This window comes from Ranitomeya variabilis, chromosome 1 (assembly GCF_051348905.1).
Source record: "Ranitomeya variabilis isolate aRanVar5 chromosome 1, aRanVar5.hap1, whole genome shotgun sequence".
Taxonomy (NCBI): Eukaryota; Metazoa; Chordata; class Amphibia; order Anura; family Dendrobatidae; genus Ranitomeya; species Ranitomeya variabilis.
The window spans coordinates 27,404,247-27,428,555 of record NC_135232.1 but is presented as its reverse complement, the minus strand read 5'-3'; the positions used below and the strand labels follow the sequence as shown (position 1 = coordinate 27,428,555).

The window sequence follows — 24,309 nt, the reverse complement described above, 5'->3', positions numbered from 1 at the left end:
TAGTGGTGGCTGCAGACAGGATCTTATCATGTATCTCTGTATACAGGGAGCTCCCCCTAGTGGTGGCTGCAGACAGGATCTTATCATATATCTCTGTATACAGGGAGCTCCCCCTAGTGGTGGCTGCAGACAGGATCTTATCATATATCTCTGTATACAGGGAGCTCCCCCTAGTGGTGGCTGCAGATAGGATCTTATCATATATCTCTGTATACAGGGAGATCCCCCTAGTGGTGGCTGCAGACAGAATCTTATCATGTATCTCTGTATACAGGGAGCTCACCCTAGTGGTGGCTGCAGACAGGATCTTATCATGTATCTCTGTATACAGGGAGCTCCCCCTAGTGGTGGCTGCAGACAGGATCTTATCATGTATCTCTGTATACAGGGAGCTCCCCCTAGTGGTGGCTGCAGACACGATCTTATCATGTATCTCTGTATACAGGGAGCTCCCCCTAGTGGTGGCTGCAGACAGGATCTTATCATGTATCTCTGTATACAGGGAGCTCCCCCTAGTGGTGGCTGCAGACACGATCTTATCATGTATCTCTGTATACAGGGAGCTCCCCCTAGTGGTGGCTGCAGACAGGATATTATCATGTATCTCTGTATACAGGGAGCTCCCCCTAGTGGTGGCTGCAGACAGAATCTTATCATGTATCTCTGTATACAGGGAGCTCCCCCTAGTGGTGGCTGCAGACAGGATATTATCATGTATCTCTGTATACAGGGAGCTCCCCCTAGTGGTGACTGCAGAGAGAATTTTTGTAAAATTAACCTTTTCTTTTCCAGGTATAATTGTGGTACTGGGACTGCAGTCATCACCAGTGACAGTAAAATTAAACCCGGTGCTTGGCACATTGTGACTCTGTACAGAGAAGGTCTTAATGGATGGATCAAGCTTGATAACGGAGCTGGGGTGTCTGGGAGATCTCCGGTAAGATCTGAGTCTATAGTGTGGCCCCTAAATCTCATTTATAGTATTATATAAAGATTTGGGTTTGTGTTCTCCTCCACCAGGGTCAGTACAGTAAGATCACCTTCCGGACCCCCTTCTATGTCGGCGGAGCACCAAACATTTACTGGCTGGTAAAATCATCCGGGACCAACCGGGGGTTCAGGGGCTGCGTCCAGTCTCTGTCTGTGAACGGCAGGAACGTGGACATGAGGCAGTGGCCGCTGGGGAAGGCTCTGAGCGGAGCGGACGTGGGTGAGTGACCCTCCGGTAACTTGTCCGCCCCCATTAATCATCTGCTGCGCCGTAACCCGCCCGCCCGTCGTTACTACACAGGTGACTGCAGCATCGGGGTCTGTGACGAGGCTTCTTGTGTCAATGGTGGGACTTGCACCTCCAGGTCAGCGGACTCCTACATGTGTCTGTGTCCCGTTGGATTTCAGGGGCGTCACTGTGAGGAAGGTGAGGCCGGCGGAGCGCCGTCCCATATACACGAAAACCCAAAAGTTTACAAATGTTTTTTTTTAGACAGTCAGAGTTTAACCCCTGATGTCTCGTTGCCCGTCCTGGAAGAGCGAGCGTCCGGAGATCAGCCACCTAGGACGGCAGTGTACTGCGCTTGTTTCCACTCCATGCTCTTTGTGATTAATTAACCCATTATTGATTCCCCCTAATGTGAGAGAGGGACGTCCGACACATGTTGTAGCCACAAAGTAACAAAGAGAAGGGAACCAAGAAAGTCGGCGTCCTCTTTCTCGAAGACCCCCATTGCAGGTGCATGGTCTGGTGAGAACCCACTTCAGCTTGAGGCACTGAGGAGATCTAGCTGATTTATGGAGGCAATGCACTCTGGGAAATAAGTAGAGGGAGGAAAAGCCCCCCCCAACATGTCAATATGGAAAAAAAAAAAGGAAACCACCTTGGTGCCAAAACTCGAGGACACGCAGAGTAACAGAGACATAGTTAGGGACATCCTGTAAGGCGATGTCTGGCCACTAGAGGCGCTGTGGTCATGAGGAATAGTCCTGATCATTGGAAAACTGATACATTGTAACAACCCAGCAGAGATCTGTGCAGCGGCTGCTGATGTGTTTAGCTCACAGAGCATTGTCTGCACTGGATACATTGTATCACCTGAGAGCGGGACCGGTTATGTACAATATGACCCGAGTGTTCTCATTCACTGACAGCAAGCAGGGATCTACAAAGAATCTGAAAGTCTCCTTTAACTCTTTTAAAGCCTATCTTAAAGGGTTAGAAAGACTCAGCTGCTTTCCTCCGCTAACAGCGCCACCCCTGTCCACAGGTTGTATGCGGTATTACAGCTCAGCCTCCTTCATTTTAGCTGCAGTACCAGACACGTCCTGTGGACAGATGTGGCGCCGTTGCCATGTCTTTCCTATCCTGTATAAACCCTTGTCTCACGTCCGTTCCTTCCCTCCTCGCAGCCTTCGTCCTGGCCGTCCCCCAGTTCAATGAGTCTGCCCGCTCCTACGCCGTGACTCGATGGCCGTTTGAGCCGCACCATTACCTCTCCTTCATGGAGCTCGACATGACGTTCCGGCCGGATGCGGACGACGGCACCATCCTCTACAGCTACGACAAGGACAGCAGGGACTTCATATCCATCGCCATGGTGGAAGGCTACGTGGTCTTCAGGTTTGACTGCGGCTCAGGCACGGCCATGATACGGTGAGTGTGTGGGGCGCTAACTTTTTTGCACTTTTTGTCTTTTTTTGTATCCAACGTCTCCTACAATCCACAGAGCACAGACTGCGATCGATAATGGAGGGGGATGGCTTAGCAATGGGGATGGCTTAGCAATCTTGTTCAGAGGGGGGAGGCTCCTGCTGCAGACAGTCATTTTGGACAATTTCTGTGTTTTTTGTTCCTTCAAACCTGAAATGACTCTTTTTTTTTTTTTGCAACCCGAGGAAATAATTATTTCAACCTCTAGCTCATCTCCTACATGTTATCAGTCAGCTGTTCCCACAATTAAAGGGGTCGTCTCATCTTCTGTCTGCACAACCTCCTGATTCTCTGCTTGTCGGGGGATGGTCCAGTTCTGATGATTGACAGTCCAGAACAGCCGCATGGCTGAGCCACCGGCCCGAACTGGGCGCTCGACAGTGGAGTGAAAATGACAAGATCCATTGAATCGGCCAGCCCCGGAGCAGCGCTCACAAGCTCTATATCATCATCGAGCTTGTAAGCACTGTGCTCTTTGCCTGCGAGACCGACCACCGCTGATTCTCAGCGGTAAATTATAATATTCAAAATCCCTCCGTTCTCAAGATCAGAATAATTTTTATGTTCCTTTTTACAACCGCTTTGGAATTTTACCCATTTCAGAAGTAATAGTGAAAAAGAAGGAAAAGTCGACTGACCCATAAATGAAGGATCAAACAACTAGAAAAAAGGGAATTCAAACATCTGGATCTTCATTAAAACTCGACTCTTTATTGTAGAAAAATGTAAAAGTCGCAGGTCCAATACCGACTATGACTATTAGACGTGTTTCAGAGTTTGATTGCTGCCTTTAGCCAGTTATAGTCGGCACTGGACTCGCAACTTTTTCATTTATTTTCTACAATAAAGAGTAGTTTTAATGAAGATCCGGATGACAGAATTCCCTTTCATCTATTTCAGAAGTAATGTTACAAATTTTCAGGTACCAAGTGCGGCCACTAGAGGGCAGATTTGTGTCCGGGATTACTGTGTGCGGCCACTAGAGGGCAGATTTGTATCCGGTATTACTCTGTGCGTCCACTAGAGGGCAGATTTGTATCCGGTATTACTGTGTGCAGCAACTAGAGGACAGATTTGTATCCGGTATTACTGTGTGCGGCCACTAGAGGGCAGATTTGTATCCGGTATTACTCTGTGCGTCCACTAGAGGGCAGATTTGTATCCGGTATTACTATGTGTGGCCACTAGAGGGCAGATTTGTATCCGGTATTACTGTGTGCAGCAACTAGAGGACAGATTTGTATCCGGTATTACTGTGTGCGTCCACTAGAGGGCAGATTTGTATCCGGTATTGCTGTGTGTGGCCACTAGAGGGCAGATTTGTATCCGGTATTACTGTGTGCGGCCATTAGAGGGCAGATTTGTATCCGGTATTACTCTATGCGTCCACTAGAGGGCAGATTTGTATCTGGTATTACTCTATGCGTCCACTAGAGGGCAGATTTGTATCCAGTATTGCTGTGTGCGGCCACTAGAGGGCAGATTTGTATCCGGTATTACTGTGTGTGGCCACTAGAGGGCAGATTTGTATCTGGTATTACTGTGTGCGGCCACTAGAGGGCAGATTTGTATCTGGTATTACTGTGTGCGGCCACTAGAGGGCAGATTTGTATCCGGTATTACTGTGTGTGGCCACTAGAGGGCAGATTTGTATCTGGTATTACTGTGTACGGCCACTAGAGGGCAGATTTGTATCTGGTATTACTGTGTGCGGCCACTAGAGGGCAGATTTGTATCCGGTATTAGTGTGTGCGGCCACTAGAGGGCAGATTTGTATCCGGTATTACTGTGTGCGGCCACTAGAGGGCAGATTTGTATCTGGTATTACTGTGTGCGGCCACTAGAGGGCAGATTTGTATCCGGTATTACTGTGTGCGGCCACTAGAGGACAGATTTGTATCCGGTATTAGTGTGTGCGGCCACTAGAGGGCAGATTTGTATCTGGTATTACTGTGTGCGGCCACTAGAGGGCAGATTTGTATCCGGTATTACTGTGTGTGGCCACTAGAGGGCAGATTTGTATCTGGTATTACTGTGTACGGCCACTAGAGGGCAGATTTGTATCTGGTATTACTGTGTGCGGCCACTAGAGGGCAGATTTGTATCCGGTATTAGTGTGTGCGGCCACTAGAGGGCAGATTTGTATCCGGTATTACTGTGTGCGGCCACTAGAGGGCAGATTTGTATCCGGTATTAGTGTGTGCGGCCACTAGAGGGCAGATTTGTATCCGGTATTACTGTGTGCGGCCACTAGAGGGCAGATTTGTATCTGGTATTACTGTGTGCGGCCACTAGAGGGCAGATTTGTATCCGGTATTAGTGTGTGCGGCCACTAGAGGGCAGATTTGTATCCGGTATTAGTGTGTGCGGCCACTAGAGGGCAGATTTGTATCTGGTATTACTGTGTGCGGCCACTAGAGGGCAGATTTGTATCTGGTATTACTGTGTGCGGCCACTAGAGGGCAGATTTGTATCCGGTATTACTGTGTGCGGCCACTAGACGGCAGATTTGTATCCGGTATTACTGTGTGTGTCCACTAGAGGGCAGATTTGTATCTGGTATTGCTGTGTGTGGCCACTAGAGGGCAGATTTGTATCCGGTATTACTGTGTGTGTCCACTAGAGGGCAGATTTGTATCTGGTATTACTCTGTGCGGCCACTAGAGGGCAGATTTGTATCCGGTATTGCTGTTTACTGAGATAATGTGAGCGACTGTAAAAAAACAAACAGCTTTTGCATTTATTAAGTGATGAAACCTTTCTTCCAATGTTCTGTACGTGATCTTGAGCCTCATTTTCTGATTTCAGAAGCGAAAATCCTGTAACCCTCGGCCAGTGGCATGAAGCGCGAGTCTCCAGGACAGCTAGGAACGGCCTCCTGCAGGTGGACAGCCAGAAGCAGGTGGAGGGGATGTCCGAGGTGGGATTTCTTCTTTCTCTACATGAAAAGTTCCACAACTTTTTAATAGACTTTTAGATTTCAATGTAAAAACATCTGCTGCTTGTCAGTAAATGAGAACAGTTGTTTCCATTCAGATTATTATTTATTATTATTATTATTATTATTATACATTTATATAGTGCCATTTATTCCATGGCGCTTTACATGTGAAAATGGGGCAAATATAGACAAGTACATTAAACATGAGCAAAAAACAAGGCACACGGGTACATAAAGGAGGGAGGACCCTGCCCGCGAGGGCTCACAATCTACAAGGGATGGGTGATGATACACTAGGAGAGGGCAGAGCTGGTCGTGCTGCGGTTCAGTAGGTTCAGGATCACTGCAGGCTGTAGGCTTGTCGGAAGAGGTGAGTCTTCAGGTTCTTTTTGAAGGTTTCTATGGTAGTTGAGAGTCTGATGTGCTGGGGTAGAGAGTTCCCGAGTATGGGGGAAGCACGGGAGAAGTCTTGGATGCGGTTGTGGGAAGAAGAGATGAGAGGGGAGTAGAGAAGGAGATCTTGAGAGGATCGGAGGTTGCGTGTTGGTAGGTACAGGGAGATGAGGTCACAGATGTATGAGGAGACAGGTTGTGGATGGCTTTGTAGGTCATTGTAAGAGTTTTGAACTGGAGTCTCTGGGCGATAGGAAGCCAGTGAAGGGCTTGGCATAGGGGAGAGGCCGGGGAATAGCGGGGAGACAGGTAGATTAGTCGGGCAGCAGAGTGTAGGATGGATTGGAGGTGTGCCAGAGTGCTAGAGGGGAGGCCAGAGAGTAGGAGGTTGCAGTAGTCAAGGTGGGAGATGATAAGGGCATGCACTAGTGTTTTTGTGGTCAAGGAATGCGCGGATCCAGGAAATATTTTGAGTTTGAGGCGGCAGGAGGAGGGTAAGGGCTTGGATATGTGGCTTGAAAGAGAGGGCAGAGTCGAGGATCACCCCGAGGCACCGAGCGTGTGGGACTGGGGAAAGTGAGCAGCCATTGACATTGATGGATAGGTCTGGTGGAGGGGTAGAGTGAGATGGGGAAAGATGATGAATTCTGCTTTGTCCATGTTCAGTTTTAGAAAGCGAGCAGAAAAGAAGGCTGAGATAGCAGACAGACAGTGTGGGATTTTGGTAAGTAAGGAGGTGAGGTCAGGTCCGATTAGGTAGATCTGAGTGTCATCGGCGTAGAGATGATTCTGCATACCGTGGGATTCTATGAGCTGTCCCAGACCGAAGGTGTAGATGGAGAAGAGTAGGGGTCCTAGAACAGAGCCTTGAGGAACACCGACAGACAAGGGGCGAAGTGAGGAGGTGGTGTGCGAGTGGGAGACACTGAATGTCCGGTCTGTTAGATATGATGAGATCCAGGATAGGGCCAAGTCTGTGATGCCAAGAGATGAGAGGATCTGTAGCAGAAGGGAGTGGTCCACAGTGTCAAAGGCAGAAGACAGGTCCAGGAGAAGGAGGACAGAGTAGTGTCGCTTGTTCCTGGCAGTTAGTAGGTCATTGGTGACTTTAGTTAGGGCAGTTGAGTGATGGGGACGGAAGCCAGATTGTAATCGATCAAAGAGGGAGCAGGAGGAGAGGTGGGAGGACAGTTCAAGATGGATGTGTTACTCCAGTAATTTGGAGGCATAGGGGAGAAGAGATATCGGGGGATAGCTAGTCACAGAGGATGGGTCAGGGAGGGCTTTTTGAGGATGGGTGTGATCTTGGCATGTTTGAAGGATGAGGGGAAGACACCTGTTGTGAGTGAGAGGTTGAAGAGGTGCGTTAGGGTTGGGATGAAGACTGTGGAAAGGCTAGGGATGAGGTGGGATGGGAGCGGGTCGAGCGGGCAGGTGGTGAGGTGTGATCTTGACAGGAGGGTGGAGAGCTGATCTTCTGTCATGGTGGAGAAGCTGGTTTTGGAGGAGCAGGGTTGAGCAGCTAAGAGGGGCAGTGGGCGCTGTGGGCCAAAGCTTTCTCTGATCGTATCGATCTTCTGTTTAAAGAAAGAGGCAAAGTCTTCAGCAGAAATGAGAGGGGAGGGTGGAGGTGCTGGGGGACGGAGGAGAGAATTGAAAGTGTTGAAAAGCTGTTTAGGGTTGAGACAGGGAGGATATGAGAGATGAGAAGTAAGTTTGTTTTGCGGCAGTGAGCGTGGACTTGATGCTGGTGAGGGACTGCTTGTATGCAGTGTAGTGGTCGGCAGAGCGGGATCGCTTCCATCTCCACTCAGCGACTCTGGAAGCCCGTCTCAGTTCTTTGGTCTGGCTGGTCAGCCAGGGCTGCCTGTTGATTGTACGAGTTTTGCTATGCATGAGCGGGGCGGCCGAATCGAGTGTTGCTGTTATTGTGGTGTCAAAAAAAGAGGCAGCAGCATCTGTGTCATGAATGGAAGCTATGTCTGTAAGAGGGAGAACGGACTCAGAGAGTGACCAAAATGTCACGATTCACACCATGCTGACACCACTATGTCACAAATCGGGGGTGACCATTGGCCAGCACACGGCTATCACATGTGCAGGGGCTTATCTTAGTTATCCCTCCACTGCTACAATGTGATGAAAACACAAACAAGGCTATTGACCTATCAATTTACTGCAGGGGCTTATTTTAGTTATCCCACTGCTGCTACAATATCAAGAACTGCAGGGATTTATGTATATCCCGCTTTCCAGTTCCGCTTCGGAACTTGCAGCTCTCTGGCGCCCCCTTTACCCTTAGGTCAGTCAGGGAACTACACCTAGGATAATTAGTCGCCGGACGGGCCACTTCACTGTGGACTGGCTAGCAGGCACGCTGCAGCGAGGGAATTACAAATGTTCAGGCCGCAGCCAGACAATAGCTTATAAAATCCCGTTCCGTCGCTGCCAGTGGCACCCACCTAGCCCAGAACACACTTCGCTGCCACCAGCTCAGATTTCTCACAGGAGAGGGGTTCAGAGCCAACCCAAATTAGTAGCTTAATTAACTTCAAAAGACTTAGGGTACGTTTTAGAACAAGGGAACGAAACTAGTAAATATTATAACTTTTACTCTATAAAAAGATTAGGCAGTGTTTATAAAAGGTATATCAAGATTTAACAATATGAGACAAAGTATGTACAGCAATTATAAAATAAACAGGGATTAAAGAAAGATAAAACTCACATTTTGCTTAAGTCATTTCAGGCTAACCAGGCTGGTAGGCGAAGCCAAATTTCCCAGTTCATCAGACAAGACTGAAGGTTGGGTGGAGTGCAGTCACTAATACCTGCAGGCTTGTGACATCACTAAAGGGGCTGAGTTACCACCGCCCTCCCCTTTCCCACAAAGTTACAGATTTGCCAGCCTAACTTATTATTATATCTTCCCTGGACAACCTAGCAGAGTAACGGCACCCACATCATTCATCTTGTATTGAAATTAGCTTTCTATTGATACCAAATTTGTACTAGTTGTTCCACACGGTTCCAGAGAAATCTGCACTTTGTGTTTAGCTGCTAGCACTTACAGTGGTTGACAGATCTATCGATGGAAATTCACAATATGGACTTCGTAGTTTTCTAGCCCAAATCGGTGGCCCAATGTATCCAGTGTAGACAATGCTCTGTGACTTCAGACTGATACAATGTATCCAGTGCAGACAATGCTCTGTGACTCCAGACTGATACAATGTATCCAGTGCAGACAATGCTCTGTGACTTCAGACTGATACAATGTACCCAGTGCGGACAATGCTCTGTGACTCCAGACTGATACAATGTATCCAGTGCAGACAATGCTCTGTGACTCCAGACTGATACAATGTATCCAGTGCGGACAATGTTCTGTGACTCCAGACTGATACAATGTATCCAGTGCGGACAATGCTCTGTGACTCCAGACTGATACAATGTATCCAGTGCGGACAATGCTCTGTGACTCCAGACTGATACAATGTATCCAGTGCGGACAATGCTCTGTGACTCCAGACTGATACAATGTATCCAGTGCGGACAATGCTCTGTGACTCCAGACTGATACAATGTATCCAGTGCAGACAATGCTCTGTGACTCCAGACTGATACAATGTATCCAGTGCGGACAATGCTCTATCTCTCCAGACTGATACAATGTATCCAGTGCAGACAATGCTCTGTGACTCCAGACTGATACAATGTATCCAGTGCAGACAATGCTCTGTGACTCCAGACTGATACAATGTATCCAGTGCAGACAATGTTCTGTGACTCCAGACTGATACAATGTATCCAGTGCAGACAATGCTCTGTGACTCCAGACTGATACAATGTATCCAGTGCGGACAATGCTCTGTGACTCCAGACTGATACAATGTATCCAGTGCGGACAATGCTCTGTGACTCCAGACTGATACAATGTATCCAGTGCAGACAATGCTCTGTGACTCCAGACTGACACAGTGTATCCAGTGCGGACAATGCTCTGTGACTCCAGACTGATACAATGTATCCAGTGCGGACAATGCTCTGTGACTCCAGACTGATACAATGTATCCAGAGCAGACAATGCTATGTGACTCCAGACTGTTACAATGTATCCAGTGCAGACAATGCTCTGTGACTCCAGACTGATACAATGTATCCAGTGCAGACAATGCTCTGTGAGCTGAACAGATCAGTAGCAGCGGAACAGATCTCTCTGCTGGTTTGTTTCAATGTATCATTCTGGAGTCACAGCATTGTCCGCACTGGATACATTGTATCTACTTTCCTAATAATAGTAAATATTTATTTAATGTTGGAGCTATATAAATAAAGATTATTATTATTATTATTTTTAATATCAATTATTTCATTTTCCAGGGAGGTTTCACCCAAATCAAGTGTAATCGTGACATCTATATCGGTGGCGTTCCTGATTACGATACGGTGAAGAAAAACTCCGGAGTCCTACGGCCGTTTAGTGGAAGTATTCAGAAAGTGAGAAATTTTGTTAATGATTATTCTAAAGTTCTTTCTGCCACCACTAGAGGGAGCTCACAGAGGGTTTATTATTGAGTTTTGTAGGAGCTCCCCCTGGTGGTCGCAGAAAGTCTATGGAAAGTTATCATGTAACTTGTTAGCTATGGGAAGGGAAGCTGGGCAATGTTTAAAGGGTTAATCAGGACTAAGATAAGACACCTGACATCTCCATGAACAGCTGTCAGCAGGTCCTGGAATTGTCATAAGTGCAGTTTATGGAGCCAGAAAATACTGCTCCACTCACTGTGTAGTGGCCATTCTCAGTACTGCAGGTAAGATCACACTCACTTGAATAGGAGCTGAGCTGCAGTACCGAGGATGGCCACTACACATCATACGGCGCTGTGTTCTGGCTCTATACACTGTACATCTGTAGGAGTTGCCAAAAGCTGATCAGTGATGGTGTTAGATGTCAGATCCCCCCTATCTGATTGATGATAGGGCATCAATATCTTCATCTTGGACAAGGCCTTAGGGAAATAGCACCATTGCCTAATTACCATTTCTAAAGGCTCCAGAAACTGAGCAGACTCTTCAACTCTCCGGGTGTCACCGTTAAAGGGGTTGGTCAGGTTTGTCACAATAGTCTGCAGTCCTGACCACATTCCAATTAGATGTGTCCAGCCTCGTGTATTGAGCAAGGCTGCACATGTCTAGTCGGACTGTACCCGGAGGTTCCTGCCGCACTTAGGGCTGTGCGACTGCGGACTTTCAAGCCAAACCTGGACTGAAGTGTATGCAATACTGCCTCTAGTGGTCAGTATGCAATATTACATTCCTGAGTTTCTCTTTTTGGACAGATATGGTTCTACACGTTAGAGCTCCCTCTAGACCCCAGAGTTGCAAAGTAACAAGTGCTAACCACTGAGCCACTGTGTAGCCATACTGGAACTCCCTAGCAATTGTCATTAAACTTCAGCGCTCCTTCTAATGGCCGGCACATAGTAGTGTTGGGGTCAGCCAGGGCGGTAGTCATGGCTGATAGTAATCCCTGTATCATGCCCCGGCCTCTTCCCACAGTACAGTACTGCCTTTCCTTCGGCATACCTGTGTTCTGGGTCTCCATGCCATCATGGTCCACCCTGGACTGCCATTGATGCTTTGTAGACGGCATCGCACAAAGATAGACACAGTCCAGCTCATCTTTAACAATAACAGCTTTATTTGGTTCGGTACACAGCATATCCACATTCTTTCCAGCATCAACATCAGGTTTCACAACATGCAACTCCTCTTCTGTCCTTCTCTCTCCATCGCTAAGCCCGCTTACGGGACGGACCGTACCTTTCGGTCCCGCAGCGTCCCCTCTGCTCAGCCTTAGTCCGTCTGGGGACTCCCTCAGCTGTTTCGCCCCGGTTCTGAGGATGTTAGCCCACGCAATAAGCTGCCACATGATGAGCGACCTGCCCGTACTGCTTAGCCTCCCCTAGCAACTGCAGTCCCACTAATACTGCACCTCTAGCACTGATGCTGTTGCTCCTTCCGATGAGGTACTGGTCAAGGATGCTGTATGGCTGGGCCTTATGCTTCTCCAACATTGTGTGGCACGGTGTTGCCCAGGGCTGGCTAGCCCAAGTGAGCTGCACGGACGCCCTGGCCCCAACTGCCTTCTGTCAGGAAGTCCTCCCTGCCTTATCCACCGTGCCCCTCCTAAGTTTAACTATTTGCTACACAGAATACCTATTTACAACTCGGTCACTATAATGCCCCCATCTAGTGGCCAAAAAGGAATACTGCACTTTCCCTATATAAATGCAGTACAGTGACAGCAACGTTACTTTACATAAATACACAGTCACGTATACAGTAATAATTGAATTATAGGGGTTGGGGCGCACATCAGTCCTGGTAACCCCTTACAGTATTACAGGAGCTCCCTCTAGTGGTGAGCATGTTGTATTACACATAAAAGCTCCCTCTAGTGGTCGACGTGCAGTTACAAATAGGAACCTCCTCTTCTGGTTTGTATGTACTATTACAAATAGGAGCTCCCTCAAGTGGAGAGCATGTGCTATTACAAATAGGAGCTCCCTCTAGTGGTCGGCATGTGCTATTACAAATAGGAGCTCCCTCTAGTGGTCATCATGTGCTATTACAAATAGGAGCTCCCTCTAGTGGTCATCATGTGCTATTACAAATAGGAGCTCCCTCTAGTGGTCATCATGTGCTATTACAAATAGGAGCTCCCTCTAGTGGTCGGCATGTACTATTACAAATAGGAGCTCCCTCTAGTGGTCGGCATGTACTCTTACAAATAGGAGCTCCCTCTAGTGGTCGGCATGTGCTATTACAAATAGGAGCTCCCTCTAGTGGTCATCATGTGCTATTACAAATAGGAGCTCCCTCTAGTGGTCATCATGTGCTATTACAAATAGGAGCTCCCTCTAGTGGTCATCATGTGCTATTACAAATAGGAGCTCCCTCTAGTGGTCATCATGTGCTATTACAAATAGGAGCTCCCTCTAGTGGTCGGCATGTACTATTACAAATAGGAGCTCCCTCTAGTGGTCATCATGTGCTATTACAAATAGGAGCTCCCTCTAGTGGTCGGCATGTACTATTACAAATAGGAGATCCCTCTAGTGGTCGGCATGTACTCTTACAAATAGGAGCTCCCTCTAGTGGTCGGCATGTACTATTACAAATAGGAGCGTCCTCTAGTGGTCGGCATGTGCTATTACAAATAGGAGCTCCCTCTAGTGGTCGGCATGTGCTATTACAAATAGGAGCTCCCTCTAGTGGTCGGCATGTACTATTACAAATAGGAGCGCCCTCTAGTGGTCGGCATGTACTCTTACAAATAGGAGCTCCCTCTAGTGGTCGTCATGTGCTATTACAAATAGGAGCTCCCTCTAGTGGTCATCATGTGCTATTACAAATAGGAGCTCCCTCTAGTGGTCGGCATGTGCTACTACAAATAGGAGCTCCCTCTAGTGGTCGGCATGTACTATTACAAATAGGAGCTCCCTCTAGTGGTCATCATGTGCTATTACAAATAGGAGCTCCCTCTAGTGGTCGGCATGTGCTATTACAAATAGGAGCTCCCTCTAGTGGTCGGCATGTACTATTACAGATAGGAGCTCCCTCTAGTGGTCATCATGTGCTATTACAGATAGGAGCTCCCTCTAGTGGTCATCATGTGCTATTACAGATAGGAGCTCCCTCTAGTGGTCGGCATGTACTATTACAGATAGGAGCTCCCTCTAGTGGTCATCATGTGCTATTACAAATAGGAGCTCCCTCTAGTGGTCGGCATGTGCTATTACAAATAGGAGCTCCCTCTAGTGGTCGGCATGTACTCTTACAAATAGGAGCTCCCTCTAGTGGTCGTCATGTGCTATTACAAATAGGAGCTCCCTCTAGTGGTCGGCATGTACTATTACAAATAGGAGCTCCCTCTAGTGGTCATCATGTGCTATTACAAATAGGAGCTCCCTCTAGTGGTCATCATGTGCTATTACAGATAGGAGCTCCCTCTAGTGGTCATCATGTGCTATTACAGATAGGAGCTCCCTCTAGTGGTCGGCATGTACTATTACAGATAGGAGCTCCCTCTAGTGGTCATCATGTGCTATTACAAATAGGAGCTCCCTCTAGTGGTCGGCATGTACTATTACAAATAGGAGCTCCCTCTAGTGGTCATCATGTGCTATTACAAATAGGAGCTCCCTCTAGTGGTCATCATGTGCTATTACAAATAGGAGCTCCCTCTAGTGGTCGGCATGTGCTATTACAAATAGGAGCTCCCTCTAGTGGTCGGCATGTACTATTACAAATAGGAGCTCCCTCTAGTGGTCATCATGTGCTATTACAAATAGGAGCTCCCTCTAGTGGTCATCATGTTCTATTACAAATAGGAGCTTCCTCTAGTGGTCGGCATGTACTATTACAGATAGGAGCTCCCTCTAGTGGTCATCATGTGCTATTACAGATAGGAGCTCCCTCTAGTGGTCGGCATGTACTATTACAAATAGGAGCTCCCTCTAGTGGTCGGCATGTACTATTACAGATAGGAGCGCCCTCTAGTGGTCGGCATGTACTATTACAAATAGGAGCTCCCTCTAGTGGTCATCATGTACTATTACAAATAGGAGCTTCCTCTAGTGGTCGGCATGTACTATTACAAATAGGAGCGCCCTCTAGTGGTCGGCATGTACTATTACAGATAGGAGCTCCCTCTAGTGGTCATCATGTACTATTACAAATAAGAGCTCCCTCTAGTGGTCGGCATGTACTATTACAAATAGGAGCTCCCTCTAGTGGTCATCATGTGCTATTACAAATAGGAGCTCCCTCTAGTGGTCGGCATGTACTATTACAAATAGGAGCTTCCTCTAGTGGTCATCATGTGCTATTACAAATAGGAGCTCCCTCTAGTGGTCATCATGTGCTATTACAAATAGGAGCTCCCTCTAGTGGTCATCATGTGCTATTACAAATAGGAGCTCCCTCTAGTGGTCATCATGTGCTATTACAAATAGGAGCTCCCTCTAGTGGTCGGCATGTACTATTACAAATAGGAGCTCCCTCTAGTGGTCGGCATGTGCTATTACAAATAGGAGCTCCCTCTAGTGGTCGGCATGTACTATTACAAATAGGAGTTCCCTCTAGTGGTCATCATGTGCTATTACAAATAGGAGCTCCCTCTAGTGGTCATCATGTGCTATTACAAATAGGAGCTCCCTCTAGTGGTCGGCATGTACTATTACAAATAGGAGCTCCCTCTAGTGGTCATCATGTGCTATTACAAATAGGAGTTCCCTCTAGTGGTCATCATGTGCTATTACAAATAGGAGCTCCCTCTAGTGGTCGGCATGTGCTATTATATATAATTAAAACCTTTATATTGATACAGCTTTTTTTTGCTTGCAGCTAATACTCAATGACAGGATGGTGAACCTCGTGCACGGTCTGACTTCTGGGGTGAACATTGTAAACGCTCTCCATCCCTGCGCCAATGTGCCGTGCGCCAACGATGGGAGCTGTAGACCCAAACACGACAGCTATGACTGTGACTGCCCCCTGGGCTTTGATGGCAAGAACTGTCAGAAAGGTAAAAACGCATTGTGCCCGTGTGATTGTAGGTCTGGGCTTAGATTGTGACGCACTCGGCCATTACCCAGTGAGTAGTGTCCTCCTTTATTTTATTCCCGCTGCTCCAATGTTTATTCCGTCTTTCTTTTTGTTCTTTTTAAACTCTTTTCCCAAGGGGCATGGCTCACAGGATCCTCGGGGGCGGGGCTTCTCTGTAGTATTACACTCTAAGCACAGCCCAATTGGTAGATAATATAAAAAGTAGCCCAAAATTAAAAGGTTCATATCTATGGAACCATATGAATGATTAAAATAAAGCAGGAGGAGGATGACATGAATATAAGGAGTGATACTTTATTAGATGTAATTCCTATATTATCTAGTAGGAGAATACAATCAGTAATGTCATATACTGTGACGTATTTACCCCGGAGGGGAATCTTCACGTGTTGGGGTATACTGGTATAGGTGTATATAATGTGGATGTACAGTCTGCTGTGAAATCCTTGCCTGGGAGAGCCCCTGCTGATGCAGTATAACTACCTTGTGTCTTGTTGCTGTGCTGATGTATCTGTCTTCCACAGCCTCACCTTTGTAGTAGAGTTTGTCTGTTCCTCACCCAGTTTTAAGCCTCCTACGCAGCTGTTTTCGTTTATGGCTTTGTTTCACCTTACATATTAAATTGATGATTATTATCACCCGTCTGGTATAATTGGTCACTCATATACCGGACTATAATCCTAGAAAAAACCAAATATTGTCTGGGCATGATCTATGTATTAGATGGAGTATAGATACGTTCTATGCCGGCGCTGAGCTTCTTCTCTGATTGTCAATGTTCTTGTTTTTTGCCAACTGCCTGCAGAGTGTGGGAACTACTGCATCAATAGTAAGTAGAGTAAGAGCTTTGCTCCCTCCGTCTGCTGAGGACGACCCCTCTCCACGTCATATAGGGGCTCGGAGGGTCTTCCACTGTATTACCCAGCATGGAGGGCAGTAGCTCCCCCTCTGGTCCTTTCATTACAGATTGGGTAGAGACCCCAGCCCTGCGGTGATCAGATGATCGCCGGGTCAGTTAATGCATGTAGTACACTTGTGGGGGGGGGGGAGGGGAAATTTTATAAACCGACCCCCAAAATGACCAGTAGAGGTAATGTAACGTGACATGACCTGTTCTTAGTCATTACAGAGGCCATCGAGATTCCACAGTTCATTGGGCGAAGTTATCTCATTTACGACAGCCGGGAAATCCTGAAAAGGTGAGCGTCACCGGTCACTCTGTCTGTGCGGTTCTGATTTCATTTTCTGCCTTTAGAACAATATATATAGAGGTGTCAAAATTTACTAATTGATTAATTTGGGGCTATTTTGCCACCACTAGGGGGAGCTTAGGAGTACAAGTCTGGAAGTGTATGCTCCCCCTAGTGGTGGCTGCTGCAGTCTGTGCTTTGCAGTATGGCGTCTGCAGTTCATATATTCATCATCACTATTTTTTTTTATGTTTTCCAGAGTTTCCGGATCTCGAACAAACATTTTCATGAGATTCAAGACCACCGTGAAGGATGGGCTGCTCATGTGGAGGGGGGACAGCCCCATGAGGCCAAACAGCGACTTTATCTCATTGGGCCTTCAGGAAGGAAACCTGATGTTCAGGTAAATCGGTGCTGACTCTCTGTACAATCAGGGACTAAAGGTTTCACAAAGTTTGCCGCTTCTGTTTTCTTAGCTGCAATTTTGCCTTAAACTCTCGATTGTTATGAAAAATGATCAGATGAATGGCATTTATACATTCATCATCTAGAACTTCAAATCGAAAGGGACAGTTGTTGTAAGATTGGCTTCGGGGATAGTCAAGAATATCCAGCACATGCCAGGACCATCTCCTAAAGAGGATTCAGCTACGGGGTCGGTTCTTCACCAGTGCGGAGCTTGCCCTGGAATGGCAGCAGGCAGGCGTCACTGCGTTCTACACCAGTGCGGAGCTTGCCCTGGAATGGCAGCAGGCAGGCGTCACTGCGTTCTACACCAGTGCGGAGCTTGCCCTGGAATGGCAGCAGGCAGGCGTCACTGCGTTCTACACCAGTGCGGAGCTTGCCCTGGAATGGCAGCAGGCAGGCGTCACTGCGTTCTACACCAGTGCGGAGCTTGCCCTGGAATGGCAGCAGGCTGGTGTCACTGCGTTCTTCACCAGTGCGGAGCTTGCCCTGGAATGGCAGCAGGCAGGTGTCACTGCGTTCTACACCAGTGCGGAGCTTGCCCTGGAATGGCAGCAGGCTGGTGTCACTCCGTTCTTCACCAGTGCGGAGCTTGCCCTGGAATGGCAGCAGGCCGGTGTCACTGCGTTCTACACCAGTGCAGAGCTTGCCCTGGAATGGCAGCAGGCAGGTGTCACTGCGTTCTTCACCAGTGCAGAGCTTGCCCTGGAATGGCAGCAGGCAGGTGTCAATGCGTTCTACACCAGTGCGGAGCTTGCCCTGGAATGGCAGCAGGCAGGTGTCAATGCGTTCTACACCAGTGCAGAGCTTGCCCTGGAATGGCAGCAGGCCGGTGTCACTGCGTTCTTCACCAGTGCAGAGCTTGCCCTGGAATGGCAGCAGGCAGGTGTCAATGCGTTCTACACCAGTGCGGAGCTTGCCCTGGAATGGCAGCAGGCAGGTGTCACTGCGTTCTACACCAGTGCGGAGCTTGCCCTAGAATGGCAGCAGGCAGGTGTCACTGCGTTCTACACCAGTGCGGAGCTTGCCCTGGAATGGCAGCAGGCACGTGTCACTGCACAGTGAGGAGAAGGACTTGGGAGGCTGCCTGGGATTAAGAAAATGCAACACATAAGACACTTCTCTCCAAGAAAACCATCAAAGACTGACATTCTGCATGAAGTGCAGGGACCGGACTTCAGAAGATGGGGTAAAACTTATTTTCCATGATGAAGGCCCTTCAGACTGTTTGGGACATCCAGAAGAATGATTGTCTGGAGGACAAAAGTCAACGCTGCCATGAGTCCTGTGTCTGACTGCAGTAAAGCCTCCTGAGACCCTTCATGTGTGGGGGCTTCTCATCCATGGAGAGGGTCACTAACAATTTACCTAAGAACATGGACAATAATAAAGAACGGGATCTAAACCTCCTCCAAGAGCAACTTCTCCAATCATCTAGGACAAAGTGGTGATGATGCTTTCTCCAGCAGGATGGAGACCAAGTCACAAGGAAAAGTGAGAACTAAGTGGATCGGGGAGCAAAATATTGATATTTTTGGACCACGGATGGAAACTCCTAACTGACAACCTGTGGAGAACTATCAAAAAGCGACAAACAAAGACCAGAATTTGTGATAACTCTGAGGTCTGATGAGACAAGAACGGGCGGCCATCAGTCGGGGGCTGCCCAGAAGCCGATATCCAGCTGTCGGGGAGAAGGGCAGAAGTCTGGAGAATAGGGGGCAGAAGGGACAGCGCTGGGAATATTGAGGAGTCACAGAAACTTCATGGATGTCAATAAAAGTGTAAAAAGTTATAGAATGTTATAATTGTCCGTAAGTAACCAGAGAAACATCCGACTAAAAGAGCGAAAAATACTGAAGAGGCAAAATGTGAAAAACAAAACTTCTCTCAGTCTGAAAACTTTTGGCCCCAAATGTTCTGTACTATATGATCACCTCGGTATACCTATTCTTCCATGTAGCTCACTACTGATACTGTACTGTATACAGCTAGTACAGATTATAAGACCTGCATACAGGGAGCTCCCCCTAGTGGTGGCTGCAGACAGGATCTTATCATGTATCTCTGTATACAGGGAGCTCCCCCTAGCGGTGACTGCAGACAGAATCTTATCATGTATCTCTGTATACAGGGAGCTCCCCCTAGTGGTGGCTGCAGACAGGATCTTATGTCATGTATCTCTGTATACAGGGAGCTCCCCCTAGTGGTGGCTGCAGACAGAATCTTATCATGTATCTCTGTATACAGGGAGCTCCCCCTAGTGGTGGCTGCAGACAGGATCTTATCATGTATCTCTGTATACAGGGAGCTCCCCCTAGTGGTGACTGCAGACAGAATCTTATCATGTATCTCTGTATACAGGGAGCTCCCTCTAGTGGTGACTGCAGACAGGATCTTATCATGTATCTCTGTATACAGGGAGCTCCCCCTAGTGGTGGCTGCAGACAGAATCTTATCATGTATCTCTGTATAAAGGGAGCTCCCTCTAGTGGTGACTGCAGACAGGATCTTATCATGTATCTCTGTATACAGGGAGCTCCCCCTAGTGGTGGCTGCAGACAGGATCTTATCATGTATCTCTGTATACAGGGAGCTCCCCCTAGTGGTGACTGCAGACAGGATCTTATCATGTATCTCTGTATACAGGGAGCTCCCTCTAGTGGTGACTAAAGACAGGATCTTATCATGTATCTCTGTATACAGGGAGCTCCCCCTAGTGGTGACTGCAGACAGGATCTTATGTCATGTATCTCTGTATACAGGGAGCTCCCCCTAGTGGTGACTGCAGACAGAATCTTATCATGTATCTCTGTATACAGGGAGCTCCCTCTAGTGGTGACTGCAGACAGGATCTTATCATGTATCTCTGTATACAGGGAGCTCCCCCTAGTGGTGGCTGCAGACAGGATCTTATCATGTATCTCTGTATACAGGGAGCTCCCTCTAGTGGTGACTAAAGACAGGATCTTATCATGTATCTCTGTATACAGGGAGCTCCCCCTAGTGGTGACTGCAGACAGGATCTTATGTCATGTATCTCTGTATACAGGGAGCTCCCCCTAGTGGTGACTGCAGACAGAATCTTATCATGTATCTCTGTATACAGGGAGCTCCCTCTAGTGGTGACTGCAGACAGGATCTTATCATGTATCTCTGTATACAGGGAGCTCCCCCTAGCGGTGACTGCAGACAGAATCTTATCATGTATCTCTGTATAAAGGGAGCTCCCTCTAGTGGTGACTGCAGACAGGATCTTATCATGTATCTCTGTATACAGGGAGCTCCCCCTAGTGGTGACTGCAGACAGGATCTTATGTCATGTATCTCTGTATACAGGGAGCTCCCCCTAGTGGTGTCTGCAGACAGAATCTTATCATGTCATGTATCTCTGTATACAGGGAGCTCCCCCTAGTGGTGACTGCAGACAGGATCTTATCATGTATCTCTGTATACAGGGAGCTCCCCCTAGTGGTGGCTGCAGACAGAATCTTATCATGTATCTCTGTATACAGGGAGCTCCCTCTAGTGGTGACTGCAGACAGGATCTTATCATGTATCTCTGTATACAGGGAGCTCCCCCTAGTGGTGACTGCAGACAGGATCTTATCATGTATCTCTGTATACAGGGAGCTCCCCCTAGTGGTGACTGCAGACAGGATCTTATCATGTATCTCTGTATACAGGGAGCTCCCCCTAGTGGTGGCTGCAGACAGAATCTTATCATGTATCTCTGTATACAGGGAGCTCCCTCTACTGGTGGCTGCAGACAGGATCTTATCATGTATCTCTGTGTACAGGGAGCTCCCCCTAGTGATGGCTGCAGAGAGGACCTTATCATGTATCTCTGTGTATAGGGAGCTCCCCCTAGTGGTGGCTGCAGACAGGATCTTATCATGTATCTCTGTATACAGGGAGCTCCCCCTAGTGGTGGCTGCAGACAGGATCTTATCCTATCATGCATCTCTGTATACAGGGAGCTCCCCCTAGTGGTGGCTACAGACAGGATCTTATCATGTATCTCTGTTTGCTGGTAGACACTATTTTTCTAAAGCTATTGCTATGGTTTGGAGCTCAGTATTGTAGAATGAACCTCTGCTCCATATTAAGGTTTATAGGAAACAAATTAGAATTTTCCTGGGCTTTAATGCATTTGTACCAGGACCGGCAGATATCATATTCTATTTTGTAATACCAATGTCTTCTTTTGAGACAGAATGACTAGAAGGCTAGGGAAGTTTTGCTGGAGGACCAATACATTTTGAAATCTCCTTGATGGTTCTGAAATCCCACTGACTACTTTATATTATGGATCCGCAATTTTCAATAAAACCAAAAGATCAATGCATTATTTACAGGGAGGAATGACAGGAGGGATCCAGTAACACTTCCCTTTGGTTCTTCTCTCCATAGTTATAATTTGGGCAGCGGAATGGTGTCAGTTATGGTCAATGGAACCTTTAATGACGGCAGATGGCATCGAGTGAAGGCCGTACGGTAAGAGAATGTTATAATCTTCGATCTTGTTATACACATCAGATGACTTTCCCTGAAACCCGCAAATCCATTGGGGTGCAAACTTCTAATGTTTATGGGGTGTATTAGCAGAGGTACAGGTCACCGATCACCTCCTGCTCCTCCATATTGGCAGTTATGTGGCCCCTTTATGTACATGGACATTGATGGACATAGACAACACTGGTGCGAGCGTGGCATAATGGCGAATGTATATGATAGAATTATTTGCAAACACACGTGAAGTATCTAACCAGATACTAAATAAATTTTCTGTTTCAGTGACGGTCAGTCAGGAAAGGTAACTGTGGATGACTATGGAGCAAGAACGGGAAAATCTCCAGGATTAATGCGTCAGCTGAATATTAACGGAGACCTATATGTTGGTGAGTGACGCTATCGGCTCTTATAATTTAAGTTTGATCACAAATACTAAAACCCAACAGTATCTACAACTCCATTTACTTCTAATAAACCCGACAACTTAATATGAAAAGTATTGGTGCCACTGCGAGGCCTTCATGCATGTGGCGAGTGTCAATGGTAGGTCTGTACAGCAGCAAGGAGATGTGGTGGTCTCACCCCTCAGTGGTGGTCTCTGTTACTGATCCCTATCCTGAATATTGTCAGTGACGTGTAAACATATATCTGAACACATTTTTCATATTACCAAGGTTGACTGTTAAGTTATTGAACATGCGGGCGCTACATCGACGACGTCTTTTTTATGTAACATTAGCATTCATTATACTTTCATAGTTATTTGTGCAAGTTTTGGTAGCATTTTTCAGTTTTTTTGCATTAATCTAATTTCGTATTTGATTTTTATACTTCATAAGTGGAGATTACACAGAAAATGTAAAACTTTTAGAGTTGATCCATTATTACATTTGTGCCTCGTTACTTTTGTAACTTGTGCCTATTTTAAAGTCTATTTCACGTTTGTCTGTTTTTTTATCTGGTTTGTTTGTCATTTTGGGCAGGCTTTCGTGGCTTCTAGATGTTTTTGACCAATTCATGAATTGCAGTTTTTAAGAAGTTCACACCGTTTTTGTGCACTTTTACTTCAGTCCCCCCTCCCGGAGCGATTTTATTTTTTGTCTGCACTGCACTTTTTACAACTTTTTTGTTTTAAGAACTTTGGAAAAAAGTTTAAAGGCAAAAGTAAAGAGCAGTTTTGATTTTGTGCAATACTCATCAAACATTTGTGCCATTTTGAAGAACTTGGAGAAAAAAAACATTAAGGTATGCTACATTTCATGACCCCTGTAAGTAACGATGTTTGGTTTTGGATTCCAGGTGGGATGAAGGAGATCGCGTCACACACCAATCGGCAATATATCGGAGGCCTTATAGGCTGCATCTCTCACTTCACCCTCTCTACAGACTATCACGTGTCGCTGGTGGAAGACGCATCGGATGGGAAAAACATTAACACTTGTGGCACCAAATAGGAATGGACACATTCTTAGGTTTGTTCGTTTTTTATTCTGATGGGAGAAAGGACGACTTTTGCACTCAGAGGACAATCTGCAATCCTTGTCTTTCCATGTCTGTTACAAGAAAGCCAGAAAAACCAAAAAGAATCTTCTAAAAGAAGTTTGTATTGCGCGGAGAGCAGACTCGTGTATGAGAAATGCGTGCCTTTTCCGCACAACCAGCCCAAAATGGTCATTGAGAAACCGGACGATGTCATAGATCCTTTTGTCCACCCCGTGACCGGTCATTAGCAGCTATTTATTTTCCGAGGACTCGGTTTTGCATAACTATGTTTTTCCCTAACTTTGGAGTTGCCCAGCTCTTATTGCATTCCTCATGGTACCGGACCTCATTTTGTTGGTCTTGCAGCATTTGCCGTCATCTCCTGTCTGAATGGCCATCGTGGGAATTGAGAAGTGATCTCTAGGTTATTTTGCTATAGAGTGGACTTTCTCTCCATCCTGCACAGACTTGTTTTAGGCCCCTTCCTTCCAAAGGTTGAAAGGAGAGAAAATGCAAAAAAGCATCCCGCTCTGGAGGACCAGATACATCCTTTTATTCCAAGAATTTTGTAATGCTTCATTTCTCCTCCGGCGGCGCTGTAGGGAAATTGAGCACTTATATATATATATATTTTTTTTTTTTTTCTCTTCACAGATCATAGCTGATCGCTGGAGGTCAATTTTTTTTTTTAATTATTTTTAAAGGAAAAATTTCTAATGAAAAAAGTTGTCAACTCCCTTTTAATGTGCATTTGCGTAATTAACAAGGCGGTGGCGGTAGCACACCCCAGACCATGATTAGAGATGTACAGGTTTTATAGAAGGCCGCTGTCAAACATTGCATTACACATTTTTTTTTTTAATGTTTTCGGTTTAAAGAGGACCATTTCCATTAACAGGGGAATTCTATGCAGATTATTTTTTCCTACATCCTCCCTTTAAGTCGTCATAATTGTCTTTTCTGCTGTATTCTGGTGCTATAAT

At 46.7% G+C, this 24,309-nt stretch overlaps 1 protein-coding gene across 1 annotated transcript in view; it reads left to right on the top strand.

Moving 5' to 3' along the window:
* EGFLAM (EGF like, fibronectin type III and laminin G domains) overlaps window positions 1-24,045 on the top strand; it is a 115,428-nt gene extending 91,383 nt beyond the window's left edge. Inside the window, exons 12-23 of the mRNA XM_077281526.1 lie at window positions 793-937; window positions 1,021-1,210; window positions 1,292-1,417; window positions 2,404-2,647; window positions 5,513-5,624; window positions 10,422-10,538; window positions 15,453-15,633; window positions 16,795-16,873; window positions 17,124-17,267; window positions 21,743-21,826; window positions 22,127-22,230; window positions 23,144-24,045. Of these exons, the coding sequence (XP_077137641.1) occupies window positions 793-937; window positions 1,021-1,210; window positions 1,292-1,417; window positions 2,404-2,647; window positions 5,513-5,624; window positions 10,422-10,538; window positions 15,453-15,633; window positions 16,795-16,873; window positions 17,124-17,267; window positions 21,743-21,826; window positions 22,127-22,230; window positions 23,144-23,298 (1,681 nt within the window). The 3' untranslated portion in view covers window positions 23,299-24,045. The remainder of the gene's footprint in view (window positions 1-792; window positions 938-1,020; window positions 1,211-1,291; window positions 1,418-2,403; window positions 2,648-5,512; window positions 5,625-10,421; window positions 10,539-15,452; window positions 15,634-16,794; window positions 16,874-17,123; window positions 17,268-21,742; window positions 21,827-22,126; window positions 22,231-23,143) is intronic.
* Window positions 24,046-24,309: the final 264 nt, after the last annotated feature.